The following is a 27233-nucleotide window of genomic DNA, read 5'->3' as shown; positions in this document are numbered from 1 at the left end:
GTCAAAGCTACCCAGCAATACGTGTGAGTGCATCCAGTGGTACACAGGAAACACGAACTGTTAATAATACATTTGGGGAACTTAATTTTCCAAAATGCATATCCGGTATAAAATAACATCCACATTGTTGCTAGGATACTATGAAAGTGACCAATCGAAAGAGGACCAGTTCCTCTTCTGGTTTCTTCCCTATTAAAGTGTAGATTTTAACTTTGAAAGCAGTTATTCTGCAAGTGTCAGCAATCACTGCAGGTGAAATGATTTCAGGTCAAGTGTCTTGAGGAGAGAAAATGGAAATAAAAACAGCACAGACATACAGTGGGGCAAAAAAGTATTTAGTCAGCCACCGATTGTGCAAGTTCCCCCACTTAAAATGATGACAGAGGTCAGTAATTTGCACCAGAGGTACACTTCAACTGTGAGAGACAGAATGTGAAAGAAAAATCCATGAATTCACATGGTAGGATTTGTAAAGAATTTATACGTAAATTAGGGTGGAAAATAAGTATTTGGTCACCTCAAACAAGGAAAATCTCTGGCTCTCACAGACCTGTAACGTCTTCTGTAAGAAGCTTTTCTGTCCCCCACTCGTTACCTGTATGAATGGCACCTGTTTGAACTCATCATCTGTATAAAAGACACCTGTCCACAGCCTCAAACAGTCAGACTCCAAACTCCGCCATGGCCAAGACCAAAGAGCTTTCGAAGGACACCAGGAAAAGTATTGTAGACCTGCACCAGACTGGGAAGAGTGAATCTACAATAGGCAAGCAGCTTGGTGTGAAAAAATCAACTGTGGGAGCAATCATCAGAAAATGGAAGACATACAAGACCACTGATAATCTCCCTCGATCTGGGGCTCCATGCAAGATCTCATCCTGTAGGGTCAAAATGATCATGAGAACGGTGAGCAAAGATCCCAGAACCACACGGGGGGACCTGGTGAATGACCTGCAGAGAGCTGGGACCAAAGTAACAAAGGTCACCATCAGTAACACACTACAACGGCAGGGAATCAAATCCCGCAGTGCCAGACGTGTTCCGCTGCTGAAGCCAGTGCATGTCCAGGCCCGTCTGAAGTTTGCCAGAGAGCACATGGATGATACAGCAGAGCATTGGGAGAATGTCATGTGGTCAGATGAAACCAAAGTAGAACTTTTTGGTATAAACTCAACTCGTCGTGTTTGGAGGAAGAAGAATACTGAGTTGCATCCCAAGAACACCATACCTACTGTGAAGCATGGGGGTGGAAACATCATGCTATGGGGCTGTTTTTCTGCCAAGGGGACAGGACGACTGATCCGTGTTAAGGACAGAATGAATGGGGCCATGTATCGTGAGATTTTGAGCCAAAACCTCCTTCCATCAGTGAGAACTTTGAAGATGAAACGAGGCTGGGTCTTCCAACATGACAATGATCCAAAACACACCGCCCAGGCAACAAAGGAGTGGCTCCATAAGAAGCATTTGAAAGTCCTGGAGTGGCCTAGCCAGTCTCCAGACCTCAACCCCATAGAAAATCTGTGGTGGGAGTTGAAAGTCCGTGTTGCTCGGCGACAGCCCCAAAACATCACTGCTCTCGGGAAGATCTGCATGGAGGAATGGGCCAAAATACCAGCTACTGTGTGTGCAAACCTGGTAAAGACCTATAGTAAACATTTGACCTCTGTTATTGCCAACAAAGGTTATGTTACAAAGTATTGAGTTGTATTTTTATTATTGACCAAATACTTATTTTCCACCCTGATTTACGAATAAATTCTTTACAAATCCTACCATGTGGATTCATGGATTTTTTTTTTTCACATTCTGTCTCTCACAGTTGAAGTGTACCTCTGGTGCAAATTACTGACCTCTGTCATCATTTTAGGTGGGGGAACTTGCACAATCGGTGGCTGACTAAATACTTTTTTGCCCCACTGTATACACTTACTGACACACATACTTTATTGTGTACGCCTTGCTAGTATCAGGTTGGACCAATTTTGCCTTCAGAACTGCGTCAATTCTTCGTGGCGCAGAATTGAAACGTGGGCGGAAACATTCCTCCGAGATTTTGGACCATATTGATATGATACACAATCACACAATTCCTGCAGATTTGTCGGCCACATCCCAAAAGTGCTCTGCTCAGATCTGGTGACTGTGGAGGCCATGTGAGTACAGAAGAAGAAACCTGCTTTAGATGATTTACATGAACTTTGTGGCGGTTTACCCCGCTGGAAGCAAAACATGGGCACACTGTGGTTTAAATGATGCACATTTAGCACTAAGTGGGGCACAAAGTGTGTCAAGATCATTACACCACCATCCTGAAACCCAGAGAACAGTAAGGCACTGGATGTTTTCTGTTTTTCAGATCATTCTCTGTAAACCCCATAGATTGCTGTGTGGGAAAATCCCAGTAGATCAGCAGTTTGCGAAATACTCCGACCAGCCCAGGGCATCAACAACCGTGCTTCTTTCCTCATTCTGATGCTCAGTTTGAGCTTCAATGTCGTCTTGACCGTGCCTACATGTGCATTGAGTTGGTGCCATGTGATTCAATGATTAGACAACAAGCAACTGATCATGTATGTCGCTAAAGTGTATACAGCATCTTATAAGCGATGTGATAGTGTGAGTTCTGTTCATTTTGTGGTAATGATTCACTCAGAGTCCAATGTTTCCAAAAGCCATGGTATTGGGTCAATTTAATTGCTTTTAGGATAAAACCAGGAAGTTGTTGAGAGCTCTGCCTACTATATTTTTTAATAGAAAATAGAAAAACAAAACAACGTGGATATGAGGAATTAAGATTTTTGATAGAGAAGCTGTTGCAGTTCCTTCTTGAATCTATTCCTATTTTTTAGAAATATTGTCAAAGTATTAAACCAAACACCCTGATGTTTAAAAAAAACATTTGTTTTGCTCTTTAAATTAGTTTTTTCTTTTTTAAATTAAATTGAAAAGGGCAGAAAAAGACGTGACTGATCACATTAAAATTGAAAGCACGCATTCTTTCCCAACATTTGACACCAGCTAAATGACTGACACTTTAAAGCAGCAGTGTTTAGATGGCTCTGCACACAATCTGTGTCTGGAATCCAGCTGAAGAGGCACGAGAGGTTAGTGGTTGACTTTTTACAGCCATAGTGTGTGTGTGTGTGTGTGTGTGTGTGTGTGTGTGTGTGTGCATTGGGACAGTTTCAGGTTGGACTCGGTCTCAGCACAGGTTATGAGAACCTTCAAGATCTCCAAGCCAAACGTGGATGCTCGCCACAGGGCTCTGTCAGAGTTTGTGCAGTGAATGAAGCAAACCATTGAGGCTGTAGCTATCTCCACATCAGGTTCTTGATAAAACTGCTACATCAATCCATAAATCCCAGACAGCAACACGTGTGCTGTGCTCTAACCTGGCAGTCTGGCTACGTCCTGGCAACCTTGTTTCAACTTTCCATGAGTTTCTCCTTCATTCCTCCACTCGTATCTTTTCCCCTCCACTCTGTCCTCTCTCTTTCACCTGTTTCTTCAGCGAACTCCTTCACCCGCTTCCCCTCTACTATTCTGCACTTCTTCAAAGCCTCGCCGTTATTTCTATCCCGCCAGAGTGGAAATGCTGATTGCATGTGAAGCAATATGGAGACAGAAATGAGGATCAGTTACAGGAACAAAGGCCTTGGGGGCTGCAAAGAAAGGATGTTGTAAAGATAAATAAAGCAAATGTGGACAGAAAAAACAGAGAGTGAGGGGAACGGCAAGGTTTAGAAAACAAGCTTATGTGAAACTGAAATTTAAACTATCTGCTGGAATTCTGGTGTAGACAAAAGCATACCTGCTTTGTCAACGAGACACAAAAACAAAGAGAAGCAGTGGGAATGTTTGAGATTGTGACAGAGAGGGGAGGGAGCGTGGTTAAACATTTGCATGTGTGCCGACATGTGGCTGCTATTACCAACTCTGGTTTAACCCATTGTCCTTTTCTATTCTCTCACTCTCCATTTCTCTTACTGTACACTGCGAGAAGCTCAAATGCCTTCTGCCACCTGCAAGACTGCAAGAGCCCCAGTCGTTGCTTTGCACAGTTTCATACCATTTATGTTAGCGCAGAGGGTTCGAGTTCCTGTTGCGGTATTCTCCTGAACCATAGGTGGCGCCACTGAGACAAAATCTTGCACATCAGTGCAAAACCAAAAACAAAGAAATCGCAGATTTTTTTTATTCTTTTCCCCAGAAAGTCTCCCTCTGCAAAATAGCTGAATCTCAGTGCTTCTGTTGTTATCATTCAAGGTGCAACGTGCGAGGTCATAAAAATCTAAATCGAGAGGTGCACAGCAACAACTTGCACCAGCAGATATGATGTCACTTTATAGTCCAGCTTTGTTCGAAGAATGGTGAGGATAATGGCAGCACCGATGGGCTTCATGATCATCTGAGGCAGTTGGAGTGTTCGTTGGCTAGTTTCTGGTAGCACTGCTAGCTTGGCTGCTTCTAGTGTAAAAAAAAAAAACTCGAGGTAGAATCCACATTAGGTCAAAGAGTTAAATTAGACTGACACCACTCAGACGTCTGTAGTTTATGCTTGAAGCTCCTGCCACCAGATGGGTAACTTTGAATGACTCAAACACTGAAAACAGGGGAACAGCTAGCTTTGCTCAAATGCGCACATGGGGGTGTCCAAATTCATAGGCTGCATCCTCCTGAGGACCCGGCCTTTGCGGTCTACATGGGCCGGGTCCTCCACAGGCCGGGTAGGCCAGAAGTGAGCAGCTGTGACATTGGACAGTCTAGCCTTCAGATTTGTCTCACCAGCTGTCTTGGTGGAGTTTAATAAACTCAGCCGTCTGCTCCTTGCTATGTAAAATATAACAGGACACTGGCGTAAATTCTCGATCATCTCACACTTCTGTGTATTCAGCTGTAATCTCACCCAAACCGATTTACTCACGAACAAATAACACACTGAAAAAAGCCAAACAATAACATTTTTAAGTTATCTAAGTGACTTATATATGATGTTTAACTTGAGTAGCAAAAGACCACGGGGGGTTTGCCGGGAGTTTGCTGTTCTCGTCCCGGCTAGCTATCGAGCTGGTGGGTAACAGACAATGTTGGAGCGCTTTTGCAAATATGTTATATCTTGATAAACCGGGCAGATATTTGAAGTTTACACAGCTACATTCTCGCCTGAAAGTACGTTAAAAGTTTATTTTGCGACCTGGAAAGAGTAAGTAAATGGTAAAAATGGCCTGTATTTGTATAGCGCTTTACTTAGTCCCCATGGACCCCAAAGCGCTTTACACTAAATTCAGTCATTCACCCATTCACACCGACATTCACACACTAGTGATGGCAAGCTACATTGCAGCCACAGCTGCCCTGGGACGCACTGACAGAGGCGAGGCTGCCGGACACTGGCGTCACCGGGCCCTCTGACCACCACCAGTAGGCAACGGGTGAAGTGTCTTGCCCAAGGACACAACGACCGAGACTGTCGGAGCTCAAACCAGCAACCTTCCGATTACAAGACGAACTGCCAACTCTTGAGCCATGATCTCCCCGTAAGTAGCTGCTGCCATTGTTGGAAACTGGACATGGCTGGGCCATGCTATGAATTCTGGGATATGGTGGGCCACAAAGGATATACCCGACCCATCCTTCAAATCTGGGGAAAAGGAGCACATTTGTCGGCTGCATTTGGAGGAGTCTACAAATTTGGACAGCCTTCATCACGTTGCTGTGACGTAATCGGACTACAAATGCGGCCTCAGGAGGATGCAGCCTATGAATTTGGACACCCCCATTTAGCTTGTAAGCTAGGTGTTAAACTGACAAAAGAAAAAGAGCTAAAATGGTACAGCAAAAAATTCTAGTAAGAAACATAAGGTCAGTCCTAACCAATACTGCATTTCATTTGCCTTGGAAGTCAGAGCTAGCACGCTGAGCACATTCCAGTAAAGTCAGACTTGTTTTGATCGATAGCAAGTTTGACCCATTCATGGATCTCTAGCAAACTAGCACAATAGCTGTTTTTTTGTTTTTCAGTTGAGCTGATTCGAGATAACAATCGACCAATGTTATCTCAGAATGGTGACGAATGAGATGAGACCCCGTCTTCAGAGTATTTGAATTTATTTAATATCAAAAGTTGGTACTCCTGTATTCATAAAGCATCATCACACAAAAAAATTTGCAGTGGTTATTTGCTGTATCAATACAGTATATTGTTACAATTTTTGCTGTTGTACTACTGCTTATGTCCACTATCGCCAGCCTGGACTGTTACGCAGGAGTTGATGGGGCTTTTCTAGCTGGATGTCTGACTTGAGGGACCATTCCAGTTGAAAAATTCCAACAGGAAACTCGGAAGTTCTGACTTGAAACGGAATACATCATAATAAGCCAATCGCTGTTCTTTCCAGAACTTTATAAAAAAAAAACGTCTGAGACTCCTCTGCTTCTAGTGTTGACTTCTTCTCCTCCCATACCAGCGCTGATGTGGAGGTTTTGTCCAAGTGGTGCCACCTATCACTGAGGACAACACTCACGCCCTCAGAGTTCACTGGAGAGATGTCCTCCACAGTCACCAGATATCAGTCCAACAGAGCACCTTTGGGATGTGGTGGAACGGGTGATTCTCATCAATGGAGCGAAATTTCTGAGGACTGGTTGAGGTAGACTTAATAAATCGGAAAATGAGCATAAAAACTGTAGGTGTTACCCTATTGTGTTTACAACACTACAAAGGACTCAGCATCTCTTACTAATTAAAATCATAGAGCACTGCGGAGAACATGCATGCAAACACATTAAATCGTGTAGCACGGCACCACAAACTGTTTCTGACATTTCCCATTTTGAATGAATCAGTGGATCCAAGCACAACAATGCAATGAAAGCCACAACTGTGGTAGGGTAAAGAACAAACAGACATGCAAAGACAGAAAAGAGAAGTTTATTAATAACAGCTGAGTGAATGCAAAAAAGGGTAGAAGAAAGCAGGGGACACACAGAGGGGGACTGAAAAAACATCCGCAGCCCAGCAAGTGAGCCGGTGGGAAGAGACGGGAACATCCTGTCTGCGCCTGTCTATCTCAGTGTGAGTCGTTATTCGTGTGTAAGCACACACGCATGTCTGTGTGGATGAAAGGTGTAGAGCTAGTGCCGCTGGAGCCACAGCCGGTTCGGCCTTCACTAGAGAAAGGATCTAAAAGGATGAAAAGAGAAGAGCGGGTAGTATGAGAGAAAGATGAGGGAGGACTCGATAAAGAGATACCTGTCCCTACAGACGTTCCCTTTGGGACCATGGAGGAAGAAAGAGGAAGGAGCTGAGAGGACAAGGAAGCGAGTTTGAGACCAGAACACAGACGCGGTTGTTGAGAGTAGCTGTTTGGTCTTGATGGATCAGCTTTGGGAACAGACTGTGATGTGAAGGCAGGTCAGGAGCACTTCTGGAGCTTGTCATTTCTGCATTTAAGCCACCTTCTCAGAAACCGGTCCAAGGGCAAACAGGTGGTGCAGACTAAACACACAGTCCCCCCACCAACCCAGCTGGTTGTAGTTTGCTCCATCCAAATGTTACAATCTTTTCCAAATGATAAAAGATAGAATATCGGCACGAAAATGTAATTGTTTTTGTTCACGCCACAATCACCGGCTATCTGGAAACATTTCAGATTTGTTTCTGGCGGTGGTGTTTGAATGTTGGCTGCCAAGAGTTAGCAAAATACCTGCTATTATCTATGGATGAAAGAAAACTAGCAGGTAATTTGAAAAAGAACTGCAGAAAAAACAACACTTGTGAAGGGAAAATGTCCCGAACCAACATAAAGTGTAAGTCTAATCTTTACTTGAGAGATGGAATGCCATTGTTCCCGAAAGCATTCCTTCTTTCAAAGGTTCAGGTTTGTCCTTTCATTTGTTTTCATCAGCAGTCATACATTGGTTTGCATTTAAGGGAAATAATATCAGTTACACACTGTTGTCAAATATTCAGTACTGTACTGGCCCAAAATATTTACATCAGTATGATAAAGATATTTACTGACACCAAAGTCGTACTGTATATCCTTTAGCTTTGCACAACTATGCAACTGTTGACAGTAGAAGGTGTCTCCCTCTGTAAAGCCTCTGTGTCTCCAACAAGACTGGGAATCCACTGCTTGCGAATTCAGCATTCCTGAAGTGGTTGTTAAAATTCCTCTAAATGTATTGAATCAGCACAGTCCAGCTGGCTGTGCTAGTCACGGCACGCGAAGATGGATCAGCTTCTTTTTTTTATCCCGATTCAAAGCGCTGTGTGTTTTTTGCTTGTTTGTGTTGGGAGATGATGTGGTATGTATCAGCCCAAAAAAAAAAAGGAAAAAAAAGAAATTACTCTGACTGGTTCAGTGCCAAGACAGAAGCCCTTTGGTGTAAATGAAAGGAGCTTTTTCATTCACTCTCACTTACGTACAGCCTACTGCAGCACAAGACTCTCGATAGTCCAAAGATGGAGCAAGGTGGAACTTATCTAAACTGTACGCATATACTTCTCACCATTCAACTATGTACAACTACACTGACAATAGTACTCGCAAAAAAGTCATTACCTGACACATGAATAACCCGTTTCCTCCTCAAATAATGAATGATGATGATGAAGCTGTAACACTTGTATTGGATCAGTACTCAGTAGCTGTATGCATTGAAAACCAAGGGTGTAGTATTGTATGCAAATGACAAAAGCTCCCTCCCTGCTTTCATTAAATGACTATCAAGTGGGTGACACAGGGAAACAAATAAAATAAAACATGGCCACAGACAGTATTTGGTCGCGATGCTAGCAGAGGTAACACGCCTGAATAACTTAACTCCTCTGTCCCAATTCTTTACTAACTTCTGCTCACATAAAAATAATCGACAAGCAGAATATTCTTTATTCTGCTTGTCTATATTTCTTTATTTATTTAAAATAAAGAAATATACAGGGTTTATCAAAAAGCACAATCTGATTTCAAAGCGCTTTCACTGGTAACGATCGAAACATACAGTGGGGCAAAAAAGTATTTAGTCAGCCACCGATTGTGCAAGTTCCCCCACTTAAAATGATGACAGAGGTCAGTAATTTGCACCAGAGGTACACTTCAACTGTGAGAGACAGAATGTGAAAAAAAAATCCATGAATCCACATGGTAGGATTTGTAAAGAATTTATTCGTAAATCAGGGTGGAAAATAAGTATTTGGTCACCTCAAACAAGGAAGATCTCTGGCTCTCACAGACCTGTAACGTCTTCTGTAAGAAGCTTTTCTGTCCCCCACTCGTTACCTGTATGAATGGCACCTGTTTGAACTCATCATCTGTATAAAAGACACCTGTCCACAGCCTTAAACAGTCAGACTCCAAACTCCGCCATGGCCAAGACCAAAGAGCTTTCGAAGGACACCAGGAAAAGTATTGTAGACCTGCACCAGACTGGGAAGAGTGAATCTACAATAGGCAAGCAGCTTGGTGTGAAAAAATCAACTGTGGGAGCAATCATCAGAAAATGGAAGACATACAAGACCACTGATAATCTCCCTCGATCTGGGGCTCCACGCAAGATCTCATCCCGTGGGGTCAAAATGATCATGAGAACGGTGAGCAAAGATCCCAGAACCACACGGGGGGACCTGGTGAATGACCTGCAGAGAGCTGGGACCAAAGTAACAAAGGTCACCATCAGTAACACACTACAACGGCAGGGAATCAAATCCCGCAGTGCCAGACGTGTTCCGCTGCTGAAGCCAGTGCATGTCCAGGCCCGTCTGAAGTTTGCCAGAGAGCACATGGATGATACAGCAGAGGATTGGGAGAATGTCATGTGGTCAGATGAAACCAAAGTAGAACTTTTTGGTATAAACTCAACTCGTCGTGTTTGGAGGAAGAAGAATAGTGAGTTGCATCCCAAGAACACCATACCTACTGTGAAGCATGGGGGTGGAAACATCATGCTATGGGGCTGTTTTTCTGCCAAGGGGACAGGACGACTGATCCGTGTTAAGGACAGAATGAATGGGGCCATGTATCGTGAGATTTTGAGCCAAAACCTCCTTCCATCAGTGAGAACTTTGAAGATGAAACGAGGCTGGGTCTTCCAACATGACAATGATCCAAAACACACCGCCCGGGCAACAAAGGAGTGGCTCCGTAAGAAGCATTTGAAAGTCCTGGAGTGGCCTAGCCAGTCTCCAGACCTCAACCCCATAGAAAATCTGTGGCGGGAGTTGAAAGTCCGTGTTGCTCGGCGACAGCCCCAAAACATTACTGCTCTCGAGAAGATCTGCATGGAGGAATGGGCCAAAATACCAGCTACTGTGTGTGCAAACCTGGTAAAGACCTATAGTAAACGTTTGACCTCTGTTATTGCCAACAAAGGTTATGTTACAAAGTATTGAGTTGTATTTTTGTTATTGACCAAATACTTATTTTCCACCCTGATTTACGAATAAATTCTTTACAAATCCTACCATGTGGATTCATGGATTTTTTTTTCACATTCTGTCTCTCACAGTTGAAGTGTACCTCTGGTGCAAATTACTGACCTCTGTCATCATTTTAGGTGGGGGAACTTGCACAATCGGTGGCTGACTAAATACTTTTTTGCCCCACTGTATATGGTTACAAAGCGGCAATTCGTGAGTTATTTGCCGGTGTGTAGCATAAGAATAGCAGTAATTCCAGACGTGGTAACAAAAGTACAGGGTTAGTTATGACTATAGTTATAACTATGGACATGTGCCATGCGTCATCACAGTTTTAACTTCCTGGATCTGGCTGTCACGTGTGTGACACAGGTAACTGATCCTTTATAGGCTGGGGTTGAAATGGGAAAAACTGGCAGGTGTTCCAATGGGTCCTTGTACAAATCACTGTTGTTTTGGGGGGGTTTTCCACACAGTGGACCAGCGTGTCCGTTGTACTCCACGTTTTCACCTCGGAGAGTGAACCAGACTTTAATGCACTGGTTAGCCCAAATACAGACTAGCTTTCTCTCACTGAACAACAATAAAGAACTTAAAAGTAATTAAACTAGTAGCAAAACAGCACTTTCTCTAAATTGAAAGATCTTTGAAACTTGGCAAATACACACACACATTTAGTTAATAGTTGTTTTAGGTAATGTTCATTAAATGGTGATAAAATGTTGGCACCTTCTCATTTCATTGCCAAATTATACCATCTACTGTCACCACTAGCAGTTTATAAAGACATGGACTTGAGTGAATTCAGCTTATTCTCTACAACAGTTCCAGTTTCTCGGTGGTCAGAGTAAAGCTAAATTTTAAACAGAAGCATGAATACTGCTCTCATCAACATCTCTTGTCCTTTCAGTGAGGTCTGAAAACCAATCGCTGAATTTTAAAACGAGGATGAAACAACCCGGGAATGTTTGCACATCAGTGATTCTGATGCTTCGAGCTACGAACACACAAATACACATAAATGCCAGAAACGCTGATACAAATCTGCTGGCACATTCCACAGCGCAGGCAGCTGGAAGCACCAGTCGTCTCAACTGCGTGGTAAAAACGATTTAAATGTCATCACTGCATGTTCTGTTCTGGGAGGAGGAGTGACAGCGCATCCAGCGCACAATCTGACATCAGAATATCAAGTATGGAGACAGACAAAAAGGCTCTCTGCCTAACAGATTAGATAAAGGCATGGTAGGACCAGCCTGCATTGCACGGGCTGCTGACGTGAATGACGTCAGTGACAGAGGGGAATTATGACTAGCAGAAGTAGCTGATAACATAGCATAGTGATGTCAATACAGAACAATGTTACGGTGTTACAGCGAGCCTGAATGCCCCGTGCCTTTTGGTGCACTACAGAAGCAAATCCAAAACAACTCATTTCTGCACTTTTCCCCCAACAAATGAAATATAATATGGTAAGTTGCAAACCTTAGATATATTGTTAGCAGGATTTTGTTGCCTTTGGACAGACAGGCTAACATAAGCTGAATGAATTTGCTCGTTGATATAGTGTTCAATTTCCCAGAGGTTCCCAGATTCATTTTTTTCCTGCTCTGCTCTTCTTGTCTTCAGGACAAATATAATTTAAAGCAGTGAATGATGGGTAATTAGCCTTCATTTGACATTCACGTTAACACTTATACAGACTGCACACTGTCTGTCTCACTGCTGGGCTGTTAAATACGTAAGGTGGGTCTGAATTGGAGACTTGTGCGCTCGTGCCTCATAGCCACATCCAAAATCCCACTTTTTCTAAAAGCCAGTTTGACTCCTCGGTAGGGCTGAACGATATATCGCATTTGCGATAATATCGCGACATGATCAAGTGCAATTTTCTAACCGCAAAGGCTGCGATTATACTCTGGACATGTCCAAATTCATGGGCTGCATCCTCCTGAGGCCGCATTTGTAGACCGATTACGTCACAGCGACGCGCCGAAGGCTGTCCAAATTACTACCATATCCCAGAATTCATAGCGCGGCCCAGCCAAACTCCAGTTTCCAACAATGGCGGCCGCTACTAAGTTTTAAAATTACTCATACTAATCTTTCTGGGTCACAAAATAAACTTTTAAAATATTTTCAGGCGAGAAAGTAGTTGTGTAAACATCAAATATCTGCTCGGTTTATCAAGATATCCCATATTTGCAAAAGTGCTTCGACGTTTTCAGAGGCGTCTGCTACCCACCAGCTCGACAGCTAGCCGGGAGCTCGAGGGTTACTGATGCGGCCGAGAACGGCACAACTCCCGGCACATCATTTTCAGATCACCGCGGAGTTTCGCTGCTCGGGTTAAACGTAATATATAAGTCACTTAGACAACCTAAAAATGTTATTGTTGGGCTTTTTTCAGTGTTTTGTTTGTTCGTGAGTAAATCGGTTTGGCTGAGATTAAAGTTATTAGATTAGATAAAATAAAACTTTATTAATCCCCCGGGTGGGTTCCTCCTTGGTTTTCACACAGCTGACTAAACGTCAAACAGAAAACTTATTAAACAGAAGTATGAGACAGTCGAGAATTTACACCAGTGTCTGGTTATATTTTAGATAGCAAGAAGCAGACGGCCGAGTTTATTAAACTCCACCGAGACAGCGGTGACGCTAATCAGAACTAGCCTTCTGATTCAGAAGGCTAGACCGTCCAATTTCACGCCTTTAAATTTTAAAGGCGTGTTTGTGTGTGTGTTTATACAATTGCTATTATGTTTGCACTTTATGTGTAATGTTACTGACTGCAGAGATCAGTAAGATGTGTGTATTTTTTATTTATTAGTTTTATTTATTTAATATTATTTTTTAATTGAATGACTGTCTAGTAGTTCACAGATGTCGAAAAACTGAGTGTGGTAAAGCCACTGATTTTGTTTATGTATATTTCTGCAATCTGCACATTGTACTGACTTTCATTTTAATGTTTACACCAGGGTTCCTTGTCAGCACTTTATGCTCAGATGTTTGTAAGCTAAAAATAAACTATTGTGTATGTTCAAATATACTGTTGTGATTGAAGAAGTTAAATAAAAATGTCAGTCATCAATTCATGCATCACCTCATGTCATCATAACAGAGGTCTGTCTTCCAGGAAAGAACAGTTTAAAATTAATGTAATATAGTATTGGCCATACTATATGATGTATTGCTTGTCTTTGTTTAATAATACAGAAGACAAAGACCTTAAAAAATAATCGCATATCGCATCGCAATCGCAATATTGGGGCAAAAAATCGCAATTAGATTATTTTCCATAATCGTTCAGCCCTACTCCTCGGGGTCCCGGCCAGGCAACTCTCAAAAGCTACTTTCTACTCTTAGGTGAAGAGAACAAATTAAGTTCAAACACAACAAAATTATATTGTTTTTTTAAGCGGACTCCAGAGTAATTTCACAATTGCCATGAAGTGTGGTGATGAAGCTGGCATGGCTGCAAAGTACATTGCACACGTTGTCAGTGGATGTGAAGTGGAGCGCTTTGACAGCGGCGGGGAAAGCGGGGCAATGAGAGGTGGCCTTTCATGCTCGCTAGCTGCTAGCTTTGGCAGAGGAACAGCAGTCCTCAGCCAGCCTTCCTGCCTGTCTGTCTGTAAATTGGGTGCACGGCCGGAGAATGTGAGAGGAGAGAGTGAGGGTGAAATAAGACGTTCACGGAAGGCAACGTAAAACACTCCGTGGGGATAATAAATGCTATAATATTCTGCAGGAAGGATGGCAAGGAATCCAAAAAGCAGAGGTGGGCTGACAGATATGCAGACAGGCAGGTAGTGACTCAGACAGGAAGTTACGGAAGCCAACAGATGCAGGCAGCGAGGCAGACTCACATCTGAAGAAGTCTCAGACAGACAGATGAAGGAAATTATTTATGTGTGTATGTACTGGTAATTACAAACAATAAGTGAGTGGAAATTAACTGTAACACGCGAAACACCAGTATCCTGATGACTCAGTAACTTGTGACACTGCATTTGTCACAACAACCCTCTGCATGTCTTCTTCACTACATCCGTGAATCTTCTCTGAGGTCTTCCTCTTTTCCTCCTGCCTTTATCCAACATATCCACTGTCCTTCCTCTGCACATGTCCCAGCAATCTCAGCCTTGCTTCTCTAACTTTGTGTCCAAAACTGTCCAACCTGATCTGTCCCTCTGATGTACTCATTTGTAATTCCATCCATAGCGTTTACTCCCAATGAAAATCTGCGTCTTCAATTCTGCCATCTCCAGCTCTGCCTCCGGCCTTTTGTAAAGCACCACCACTGTCACAAAGAGGGTGCCACCCTCAAAACTTCCTTATGACTGATTTGGTTTCTAGCAATTTGCCATGTTCACCTGTAGTTTGCACTGAAGTTGCCAATTTGTTTGCAAACAATTGCTAACTAGCCACCAAGCAGTAACTTGAAACTTGAAAAGTTGAATGCAATCTAGACCAACATGTTCAAAAGGAGTTTGCAGACACAACAGCATGTTTTTAATTCAAAATGCAGCTAACTGCAGCAAGCTGTAGGCAAACAAAGTAACTGTAAGAAGGGTTTTGGTCCAGCCCCTTCTTTGCTGCCAATTTCACCAAGCAACAGCTAGCAACCGCTTGGCAACCAGCTCGATAATATTTTTACCAAGCAACCGGTGGTTACCAGAGAGCCCCAGTCATGCATGACTGGATACTGGATAAAAGTTATGTAAATTCCACAGCATTAGGTTTGATTTTATTAACTTCCTAGCATATGATGTTGAGTCACATAAGAGGCCTTCTCCCACCTGTACCTCAATATGAGCCAGTGGAAACGCTGCTGGGTAACTTGTGTCTCTTCTAGCTAGACCAAACTGCTCTGCTCTGCCAGCAAAGGTCCTCTTACTGACTTTCACTTCAACTTCTGGAGCTTTTGGGAAGTGCCAAAGAGGACTCAGCACTTTTGGCCCTCGTAGCTGCTTTTGAGATGTTTTTCTCCCCACAGACGTATATGCATTTAGTACGAGTGCATCTGCATGAGTCTGCGTGTGTTCATGTTCGCTGTTCTGTACGCTGATCCAACAAATACAAATATCAACAAGAGCTGGGACTGTGTGTTCCACGTCGGTTGTTTTTGGCAGGAATGTTCTTTAATGTCAGCTGCCAGATACGAAAGGTTTGTTTTAGTTTAGCGAAGTTAGAAAAACCTCCGTTTCCAACATGCTTGTTAATGACACAGCATTAGAGACCAAAAACAACATCAGACATGCAAAATAAAACCCTAATGCCCCACCACCACCACTTGAAGTTGCCTTCCGCGATGATTTCAGTTTATTTGTTAGGCTTACAGTGCTGTGGCACAAGGGAGGCAAATACACAAAGACACAGTTAGTGGGTTAGAAGTGTTGTGTGTAATAACAGAGCCTGGCTGCTATTTTAATCTGTAGCCCTGTTTGCTTTCTGTTTTCAGGACAGAGAAAAGAGAATATGGGCTGTGAGTTGGATCACAGTTAGAAACCCTACATCTAACACTTAGTAGAGCCGGGAGGGGGGGGACACATTCATGCCAGGACGCACGTATGTGTGTGCCCACACAGACATTCAATATTTCTCAAGTATGTGGCTCAGACAGGAAAGTTAAAACTTTAAAAACTCTGTGCTGGGAAATCCACGGTGCAAGTTAATTAAACTTGTGACCAAAAAGAAAAGGAAAAACATTTGGATTAAGGCTCTAATAATGCTATTACAGATTTAGTGTTCAGGACTGGATTTGAGGATTATTAGGTTCATGTGACCCCCTACCTTGTATCCAGCGTGGGTCCTGCTCTTTGCATGCGGTGTGGTAGAGCAGAGCTCAATGGCCTCGGGCTCGTGGAAGATCACCGTGGGCAGCGGCTCCTTTCTCAGCGTCAGCACATTCAGCTTGGTCTTCAGCATGGTCTGAAAGTGCTGATGGAGAAAGAAAGATATATACACAGTGTGCTTTAGGCAAATATGCAATCTGTACCAAACAGCAAAAAGCTAATTATGGCTGTGGTTCAGCATTAAGTTTCCTTGTCAACACTGCTGTATGAAGAAAAAACAACCCCCAGAAACTTCAGCATTTTGTGTGCAGACGTGTACCTCATGTCCTGCAAAGGAAAGTATGGAACAGGCTCAAGGGGTCAAAGGACTTTCAAGGCTTTTATATTTACACAGGAGCCCACTCCAACTGATAGAAAACACATCTCGGTGGTGAAAAGGGAAGATGAAGGCTCGAAGTGAGATGGCTGTGAGAGATTTAGTCTGCTCCGAGAGGAATGTGAGGAGCAGACGAAGGAAGCCCTGCCCTCTCTGTCCCCGTCAAAACAAGAGGGGCTGCCTGCTCTCATACTACAGTGCACGGCAAGTGTTTCCTGAAGCCGTGCAGAACCACACGGCCCGTCTGGCCATGTGCAGCGTGCCTGTTAGAATTTCTGGTATTTTTAGACACCATCAAAACAAAATTGAGCAGCTAATTAAATCACGATTTTCTGAACTAAGGGGAAAACAGCACACCTGCTGGGCAACGGTGTCTGCAGCCTGACCTCAATTATTTTTCTGGCTCCATCAATCGGTGAATTAAGGCCTGAAAATGACATTTCTTGCCAAATCCATATTAGCAGGCTTCATATAAATCGATCTTGTCAGGGACTAACAAGGTAGCTTTTTGCGATAAACAGTTATACACAACTTAAACGAAACTGCTAGCTACAAACTGCTAGCATGTTCATCCACTGCATTGAAACATTTTACCTTCACGATCTGTAAAGAAAACAGCTAAAGCATTGGTAAAATGAGTAAAACCTCTTTAATCTTTAATGCTTATTTTGTAAAATCTCATTGAATTGGGAGAATTAGTGGAAAAGTTCACTTTTTCGAGACATGACTTTGCTGTTACCTCTGTTGTTGGAGGATGATTTCGAAAATTGCATTAAGTGTTTTCCTGCGTAGCGGTGTTAAGGTTGTGATATCCCTGCTAAGGACTGCTAACTACACGCGAGAAGGGCTCATTAGCTAATTAGCTAATTAGGGGTAATTAGCTCAGATTGGCTAGTTAGTTTGTTTCATAATTAAAATTTACCTCTGTTCTAAGTTTGCATAACCTGCCATCGACCGCCTGGGTTGCTGTAGAGAAGGATCAATTGGTGCACTGCCATACTCTACGCTTTGGTAACAGTTTTAACAAACTAAGTGGCTCTGCAGTGGATCCTATTAGAAAAACTATCCATTACTTTGCAAAAACTATGTATAGAAGATTGACTGTGATTCCAGAGACAGATCCTGCATTTCCTACACTAGAAATCCCAACCACCATGGCAGCAGCTGATGAAAATCATAATCAACAGGTCGGACACTGGAATTCAGTATGTGGGGACCCTGAATGTCTGCACTTGATTTACAGCAATACGTCCATGAATAAAACATTTCTCAGAATCGTGACTGTTTCGTCACAGTCGAGCGGTACTTCAGAATTTCATTTAATCTCAAATCTTCTAGGTTACACAATACAATCGATGCTATTGTGAGCGCACCACCAAAAACAAACTGGAGTTTCTTGTTAAGTACAGATCACTTTAACAAATGCTCTCCAATACTTTGTCTTGCATTCAGTGGCGCTGAAAGCTGTTTTCCACGTTGGACTGCATGAAAGCCATTTTCTCCTGCAACAGATGGTCAACATTTTCAAGCGATGAAAACAGCTGATGCTGCCAATACGATCTATCATCAATCTTCACTGTTGCCTTTATAAGGCCAAGCAGAACATCCTGAATCAACGTTTGAATTTAAACACTGCTTCGCTATCTGATTGTTAGTGTTTATGGTTATATTAACACTTTCCCGCCTGAGTGGGTCTTCTGCTGCCATCGTTTTAAGGGTTTTAAAATATATCTGTCTGTGACTTGTTATAGCATTCTGTTATGAAACGCCTAATCCTGTGCTGACGCCCTACAGTGTAACCCCCAACCTCTAACTCACCGTAGTGGACCTTCATGCTGAGAAAAGGAATAATAAAGAGAAGGAAGCGGCAGGCGGGACGGGGGTAAGGAGAAAGATATGGCGTGGAGATGAAGGAGAAGAAGAATGGTGGAGTTGTGAAAGTAAAGCCACATGTGTGTAAACGCTCGCTGACCTCCGCGTCAGCACTTTACTGCTTCCTGACGGTGACTTGCATTCCTGTGGTTGGCCTCCGTACGGAGTGAGATGAGGGGGTGCCATGACTCCTGCACCCCCCACCAAGTGCACAAGGCTTAAGCAGGTATATAAAAGAAGCGAAAAAAACAAAAAAACTTTGCTTTATACATGTACGTACATGTTTTATACTTATCAGTTCACAGCGAGGTGCTTCGTACTACTGGAGGAAATGGGAAAGCTTTTTTTCCTCCATTACTTTTCCACATGCGGCGGGCTGCTTGTGGAGCAATGCTGGAATTCTATTCACAATATTTTCACAGTATCTTAATGTTTTTGTTATTTCTCAAGTCCCAACTGTCTCCTCATCAAGTTATTGATTCTATTTCTGACTTTAACTTGGAGCCACAAAAGTGTTCGGCCTCCAGCGCCAGACAGTGTGGGCACAGTCAGTTGTGAGTTGGGATAAGGCGAGGATCCTGTAAACACTTGAGCAATCACCAAAGTGCCTGACCTCCATACTTAGTGTTTAAATGTTTGGCTTCAGCAAAAGCCTCCACATGCTGAATATCGATCTGGTTTTTTTCCACCCTAAATGAATTTTAGCAGGCTCCTAATATACTAGCGATGCTCTGCCATCGGGATAGTTCTAATTTAAGCATTTAGTGATAATCAGTATATTGCTGCAAGTCGCCAAAGACCCCAAAAGAATAGTTACGATACCCTGTGCCATCATTCAAGACACTTGGATAAATGTCCAGCTTGAGTCTGCCTTGTTTCTAACATTCACTCCAAAGGTTTGTTCTGGAGTATACAGGAGCCATAACTTCTAAAACTTCAAAAATACTAGTTAATGCAACTACACAGCAACTTTACCGCTTCTTATTTCGTCGTTTCGGGAGAAGAAACACATTTGTACTTGTCATTGTGCTACGATGTGCCATATGATGAAGATGGCGTGACAGCCCGGTATGAAACTTGTTAGCAGAGTGCATCCCCGGAGCACCAGATTTAAAGCATTAATGTTAAATGAAAGCATGCACATAAATTTATAAAGGATTTGGAAGAAATCCCTAAAGCACAAGATTTATCATATGATGGATAACTTCAGGTTTTCAGTTGGCATTTCTAGTTCATGACTTATTAAATGCTCGTTCTAATCGTTAATCTTGTGAAATGATTTGGTCTTTTGCACGCAAGTTGTGATATTTGCCTTCATGGCTGGAAATTAGAGCTGGGCGATAGAACGATAACGATATGTATCGCGATATAACTTTTACTCGATAGAGAAATTAAGCTATCGCGATAGACCTCGCCGCTCTTGTCCTCAAAAAAAAAAAAAAAAAAAAAAAAAAAGGTCAGCCAATCCAAATCAAGTAGCGCAGAGCCGAACCAATCACAGCCGCAGCGTCACGTCGCGTGACTTGTTACGTACAGCACAAGTGCCAAGCCGCAGTGTGTTTGTTTGGGAAGCAGCCAGCGGGTAATGGAGCCAGCGCGTAATGGAGGAAATGAGTGTGCCGACTAGAAAAATCAACCGAGCGTGACCGAAGAGAAAACAGATGATGGTTCCAATGCCGGAGAGATTGTCAAACGGAAGAGCCATAGAAGTTCCGTAGTGTGACGGTATTTCGGCTATTTCAAGTCTGACAAAAAACAGAGTAGCGTGCACTGTAAATTGTGCCGAAAGCAAGTCTGGAAATACAATAAACTGGTGCATGCGTCACACTGTGCGCCACGTTATTGTTTCGGTGAAATGAATTTCTACAATACTGTTACTGTTAATTCTACTCTCTGCAGTGTTTAAATGCTTACATATACACACAGTTACTGTCCGTCCACACATACGACTCGGTTCTGCTTCTATGCCCCAGCTTTGTTTACTTTTTCCCACCGAGGCTTCTAGACTTCTGATTGGCCAACATTTCTGCACGGTTAGGAATCTAGCGCCACCTGCTGCTTTGGCATGTTCATAGCAGCGTTTTCCTTCATTTCTGCCTTTATGTGTGGACGGGATTATTTTTTAAAACGAAAATGGAAAATCTCCGTTTTCAAAAATACCCGTGTACGTGTGGACGTAGCCTCAGTCTCTGACTGGAAGCGCTAATTCGTCATTCGGCTTTTGTCAGACTAAAGTAACTGTTACAACTGTTTGAAAAGCTCAGCTATACAACAAGGAGAGATTGAGAATTTCCTTTTAGTTCTCAGTTTATTTGATATTGACAAAAGTTAGTCAGTTTTGTCTGTTCTTCTGTAAAACAAACTAAGATTTATTTTTAGAATTAATACTTTGTTTCTAAGTGGAATTGACAATTTAGTCTGTTTCGTTTGTTCTATTTTGAAACTTAAACGCTTTAGCGGCTGCCTTTTGTGTAGTTTGCAATATTTGCCTTTATTTATCTGAAAAAGTCTCATGTTCCTTAAGTACATCTACCCTGTTGAACTTATTATGGGAAATAAATATTTAAATAAAAACAAGCTGCTGATTATTTCACATTTTACTTGTGAGCAACGGCACATTTAAATCTTACAAATATAGTTATTTGGCTTATATCGTGATAGATATCGTTATCGCCTGAAATGAAAAAAACATATCGTGATATGAAAAAATCTCATATCGCCCAGCTCTACTGGAAATGTTCACATTTAGCGTTATTACTTTAATGCTAAAAGCAACAATAAGTAGTTGATGGCGAGCAATGCATCCGCTCATTTACACTCACAAAAAGAGAGTGTTAGTTTTTATACTATCAGAGTGTGAGCAATATACTCACCAGCCACTTTGTTAGATACACCTGTTCAACTAATATCTAATTTCCATGTGGCAGCAACTCAATGTATTTAGGCCTGTAGACATAATCAAGATGACCTGCTCAAGTTCAAAATGAGCATCAGAATGGGAAAGAAAGGTGATTTAAGTGACTTGAACGTGGCGTGGTTGTTGGTACCAAACAGGCTGATGATCTACTGAGATTTCCCCACACAAGCATCTTTAGGGTTGACGGAGAATAGTCCAGAAAAGCGAAAACAACCAAAGAGCAGCAGTTCTCTGGATGAAAATGCCTCGTTGATGCCAAAGGTCAGAGCAGAATGGCCAGACCTGCAATTAGTAACTCTAATAACAACTCACTACGGTAAAGATGTGCAGAAAAGTATCCCTGAACACATAGCACATCCAACTTTGACGCAGATGAGCTATAGCAGCAGAGGACCATACTGGGCGCCACTGCTGTCGGGTAAGAACAGGAAACTGACGCGACAATCTTGGTGAGTCAGTGTGAACTGCCAACAATTAACATAGGCTCACCTATGAGAACTGAGAAGATTGGAAAAATGTTGTCTAGTCTGATGAGTCTCGATTTATGCTGTGACATTCGGATGGTAGGGTCAGAATTTGGCATAAACATAATGAAAGCATGGGTGAATCCTGCCCTGTGTGGGGGATATTTTCTTGGCACACTGTGGGCCCTTAGTGCCACTGAGCACTATTTCACACTGTACTCAGATGGCCTACACATTCACCAGGTCTCCATCTAATTGAGCACCTTTGGGATGTGTGAACAGGAGATTCACATCATGGATGTGTCGCCAACAAAACTGCACAACTGTGTGATGCTCTCATGTCAATATGACCAAAATCTCTAAGGAATGTCTCCAGCACCTTCTTGAATCAATGGCACTGAAGGCAGTTCTGAAGGTAAAAGTGGGTCCTACCTGGTACTAGAGTTGACTGGCTCTGAGGATCTTGCCCTGCTTTCTTTCAGTGATCTAATCAGATTGTGGAATAGTCAAATGGTTGACACAACAGAATCCGTCCCATCAAATTATGTTACATGTGACTTTCTAAAAAACACCAATTTAACATTCCTACAGTTCACCTAGAAATTGTTCTGAAGGCAAAAGTAGGTCCAACCTAGTACTAGCAAGGTGTACCTAATGAAGTGTCTTGTGAGAATGTATTCATGGTCATTTAGAGACTGTTTACATGATTATTATTATGTCAGTTTGTGAGTTTTTGTAGTATTTTTCCCTATTACAAAATCACGCTGTTCTGCTGTGGACCTCTCCTGTGAATAGTTTTGAATGACACTAAAATTAATCTTGAATATTAAGATCTGGATCTTAGTCAAACTGACCCAGTGCAGCCAAGAAATTCTGAATGACTGCTCTCCAACAACGACTCTGATTACTGCTGGAAATCACAAGTGCTATCTAGACAAGTGCTAATTTCTTAAAGAGTCTCTAATACTAAATGATTTGGAATTGTGCATTTAAAATATGCAAATGTAAGACATCACTTGAACAATCACAACCACAAGACATTAAGTCACAGGGAGTTTTGGGGAGTGCAGTTTGCCTCCTACAGTGATGAGTTTAACAGATCACAGATGGTAAGTTCAACTTTTGGCCCTCTGAGGGAGCATTCTTAGAGAAAAGAGGCTCTCAGGTCAATATCATGGTGAGTCACTGCATAACAGGGTGAAAACAGGCACTCGGGCACACCCACTGAGACGCATAAAGTCAGGGTTACGGGGATGGGATTATGACAAAAGTTTACGAAACAGCTGGAAATAATGTTAAGCCCTGCAGACAGATGTCCTTGTCCAAAAAGCACTGATAAAAATCCACCTAACCCCCCAGATACACAAATGGCTACTGGCTCATCCCAAGAAATCAACCGAGACTGGTTAGTTATGTTAAGTATGGTTAGAAGTCTTGTAACACAAGACCTCAAGATAATACGAGTCAACAACATCAGTCTGTGTCATACGCATCGGCATCCACAAACACAGACACACATGTGGAGAGCCTGAAGAAAAAAAGGAGCGCAGACAGCAGTGCGCCAGCTGCTCAACATGTGTGTGGCGCTGATAAAGAACAAGAGAGGAGGCCATCATTGTTTGTTAAACTGTTCTGTTGCAGAACTTTTATTTTTTTAAAGCGAATACACAGCTCCGCATGTGATCATTAAGCCTGACACGATCCAGAATTAGAAACACTTCTGGCCATGAACCAATTAGGAAAGCACCATCAAACTGTAGGAAACTGGAAAGATAAGCAAGGGTCGCACTGATGTCTGGTCCTCGTATACTAGGTGACAAAGCTTGATGTACAAATAGATAGTATTTAGTATAACCTAAAAATGAATTACAAGTATGTTAGCAGCAACAAAAGCACATGCTCTTATTCGCCACAAAATCTTTGAAAATCCCATTTATGATGTTTATTTATTTCTTAACTTTGATCATTTACATCTACGATTGCTTGCTGTCACATCATTTTTTAATTATTTTTTTTACCCGTAACCTATGACCGGTGCACAGTAAGAAACACTGGCAGGAACATGTATTTTGTCTGCCAGTTATTGTTGCCAAAGTCGACCTTAATTTGTTCCTAACCATAAGAGTTTTTTTCAAATTGTAGCTGTATTTTTAAGATGTTGTACTTGTAAACAGACAAAAACATCACTGTGGCTTTTTAAGGAGGCTAAAGTTAAGTTTGTGGCCTCTGTATTTATAGGGAGAACCTGTATTAACTGTGCATCTGTCCTACAGTCCTAATGTAACTAACCAAGGTAACTATTAATAATCCAAACATTCAAAATTATAGCACTCAACTTATGAAATTTAAAAAATCATGATAAAGGAAAGGCATGCTAGGTAATGCTAGCTAGCCATTTAGCATTAACAGCAAAGCTGTTAGCTATGCTTCTTACTGGTCTGGTTAATGATGAAATATAAAAAATAAAATATAATGCATTAATATTTATTAAATCATCCAATATGAATGAAATCCATATGTATCCAGTGTGTAAGAACTAAAACCTTCACCTTGAACAGATGTTAAGGACCTTTTCTTGGGCGATCGTGGCTCAAGAGTTGGGAGTTCGCCTTATAATCGGAAGGTTGCCGGTTCAAGCCCCGGCTTGGACAGTCTCGGTCGTTGTGTCCTTGGGCGAGACACTTCACCCATTGCCTACTGGTGGTGGTCAGAGGGCCCGGTGGCGCCAGTGTCCGGCAGCCTCGCCTCTGTCAGTGCGCCCCAGGGTGGCTGTGGCTACAATGTAGCTTGCCATCACCAGTGTGTGAATGTGTGCGTGGATGACTGGATATGTAAAGCGCTTTGGGGTCCTTAGGGACTAGTAAAGCGCTATATAAATACAGACCATTTACCATTTTCTGACAACATTTACTGTGTCATATCCTCAGTTTCACCTCAACGAGTGATCTGAAGCTGGAACTGGGACATTTAAACCATGTATTCAGACTGAATACACTCACCGGTAACAGTCCTCTTGCTAACATTCACTTTTAATCATTAACCAACATTCATATTTGAGAAAAAAAGAACTACAACGCTTACGTGTGTGTTCCGTGCTGCTAGCATAACATACGTGGAGCAATGACAGATGAACTACGAGCTAGATTTCTCGTGTTTCCACCTTTACAAGCCAAAGACTTGTTGCATTTGTGGCAATGAGCACTGTCAGCACTGACTCTAACAAAGTAGAACCACACTTCGGAGCATTTAATTCTCGACACCATCTTCACAAAGCCCAGCGAGAACTTTATTTTGGATAAGGAATATCAAAAAATCATGAAATCTGGTCAGATAAAATGTGAGAAATTGACCTTTAAGTACCAATAATAAATCGTATTTCTTAATCCTACCAATTTTACTGGGTTTCAGTACCTAGTCCTACTCTACGTATATCGACCGGGAGCCAGGTGAGGCAAAAACAGCGTGTTCTCAAGACTAACAGGTGCTTTTCCTGATGACAGAATCATTTATGACACAAAGTTTGAAAGAAAACATCCAAATAGAGATTCAAAACACCTTTACAACTTTTCCAGCAGGAACTATCCTCTATGCTATCCCTGATTTGGCTCTTGGCACTTTCTTGTCTCTCTCTTTCATTCTTTCTTTTCATCACGAAAGACATAGAAAGACCTTCACCTACACAGTAACAGTAACACAGTAACTTCGACTACCACAGTAACATGAAACCCCCCAAAAACTATATTCCATACAGAAATATTTTGTCAGTGTGAGACAAAAACCTATATAAATGTCTTTCTCTTGTGAGCAGACAGGAAATGAGCTAAAGTCGCACATTAAATGAATTTGCTCCCAAAACAGGCTCAGCCAATTAAGCGAGTCTTTCACAAACACTTAAACCTTGCGGCTTATACCTTAAGCAACTCTTGAGTTGGAAACCACCTCCATCCAACCCCTGTTTGTCCCTCAGACACCTTTTATACACACAAACACATCCTTCCCAGTAAACCTATGAAAGGACAATGCTGTGGTCTACAGGTAGGCCAGCATGTGGCGGTTACTTCCTAAAGCCAAACGTAGGATGCGTTTCTCCAGTTCCTGGATGGTAAGAATTCAAAAAACTGTCTCTCTGTGTGTTTACAGCATCCTCCACTGATCCTGGGGCAGTTTATGAGAGGAAATTTGCCCGAATGAGCTCAACCTCGAGTAGACTGTGGGAGGTCTGCACATGGACGAAAACCTGTTTTTCTCAATCACGATTGGAGCGCCGAGGCGTGTAGGAGGGAGAAAGTCAGTGATCGGAAGGTTGCGATTGGTCTGTTACTTCTGTAGGAGGAAGTGGGCATTATAGCACTCTAACCTCAAGGCCTGAAGGAGACTCTCTGGCAGTAAAAACATCAACGACCGTTTGACATAAACAGCGAACCCACTGCGACATCTTAAAGAGTCTAGAGCCAGAGGACATAAACGGGACGTGCTAATGATAAAAAACACTCCTCGCTGCCAAGAATATCTGCATGGTGCGTTGTTCGGCTACAGGTCAACCATCACGGGCACTAACTGCCTTTTGATAAGTCACAATAGCCGTTACAGAGCTGTATATTACATGTATGCACTACATCTTTGGCTCATGCAAGCTAAAGCTAATAAGCAGACTCAGACACTGCTGACCCAATGCTTTTTATTTATTTCTTTAAAGCAATACGTAGGGATGCACTTGATTATCATCAGTTCACTTTCTCATTATTTTTTTTAATAAAATTCTAAAACATAGTAACAGATACATGTAACAGAAATTCAGCAGATCATTAACAATGAGATTGTTTCAAAAACACTTGCTAACTTGACAAGTTTAATGACATCAAGAAATTCATCCAGAATTTTTTCACCTCTATCGCTGTGGAGCTTATATAAAATACATATTTATTGTCTTGGTTTAACATCATTTCAAGGCCTAATCCTATGGAGATCTACTTCCAGGTGAAACGAGACATAGAAAGTAAAAGAAAGGCCAGAAATGACAACTTGGCAGGGGAGCACTTCTACTGTAGCCAGGGGGTAGAGAGGGAGCCGGGGAGAGAAAAGCAATAGCTCACATTCACACCCACAGCCAAGTGAGAATCACCAGAACACCCTAACAGAGGTTTTATTCCACTGTGATAAATCCACAACACAGGCACATTGTAACAGCACAGCCTTCTGACTCCCTCCACCGTAACCTGCCATGCACCCCCCGGAAATGTAGCTACACACCGCCATCGACACAGCCCCCACAGGCATAAATTCCCACATCGGCCACTTGCATAAACTACAACTTAGGCTCAACCTAAATTCATTGCCAAAGTATAAATTACCGTTAATATGTATGTCTTTGGACTGTGGG

At 42.3% G+C, this 27233-nt stretch overlaps 1 protein-coding gene across 1 annotated transcript in view; it reads right to left on the bottom strand.

The window, feature by feature from the left end:
- pid1 (phosphotyrosine interaction domain containing 1) overlaps positions 1-27233 on the bottom strand; it is a 38784-nt gene that overhangs the window by 7388 nt on the left and 4163 nt on the right. The window contains exon 2 of the mRNA XM_085370892.1: positions 16223-16369. Within this exon, the coding sequence (XP_085227018.1) occupies positions 16223-16369 (147 nt within the window). The remainder of the gene's footprint in view (positions 1-16222; positions 16370-27233) is intronic.

This window comes from Diplotaxodon limnothrissa, linkage group LG14 (genome assembly GCF_057381915.1).
Source record: "Diplotaxodon limnothrissa isolate DT_005_m linkage group LG14, D_limnothrissa_male_GT1.1, whole genome shotgun sequence".
Lineage (NCBI taxonomy): Eukaryota > Metazoa > Chordata > Actinopteri > Cichliformes > Cichlidae > Diplotaxodon > Diplotaxodon limnothrissa.
The sequence above is the reverse complement of the archived record's forward strand: the minus strand, read 5'-3'. Positions and strand labels throughout refer to the sequence as shown.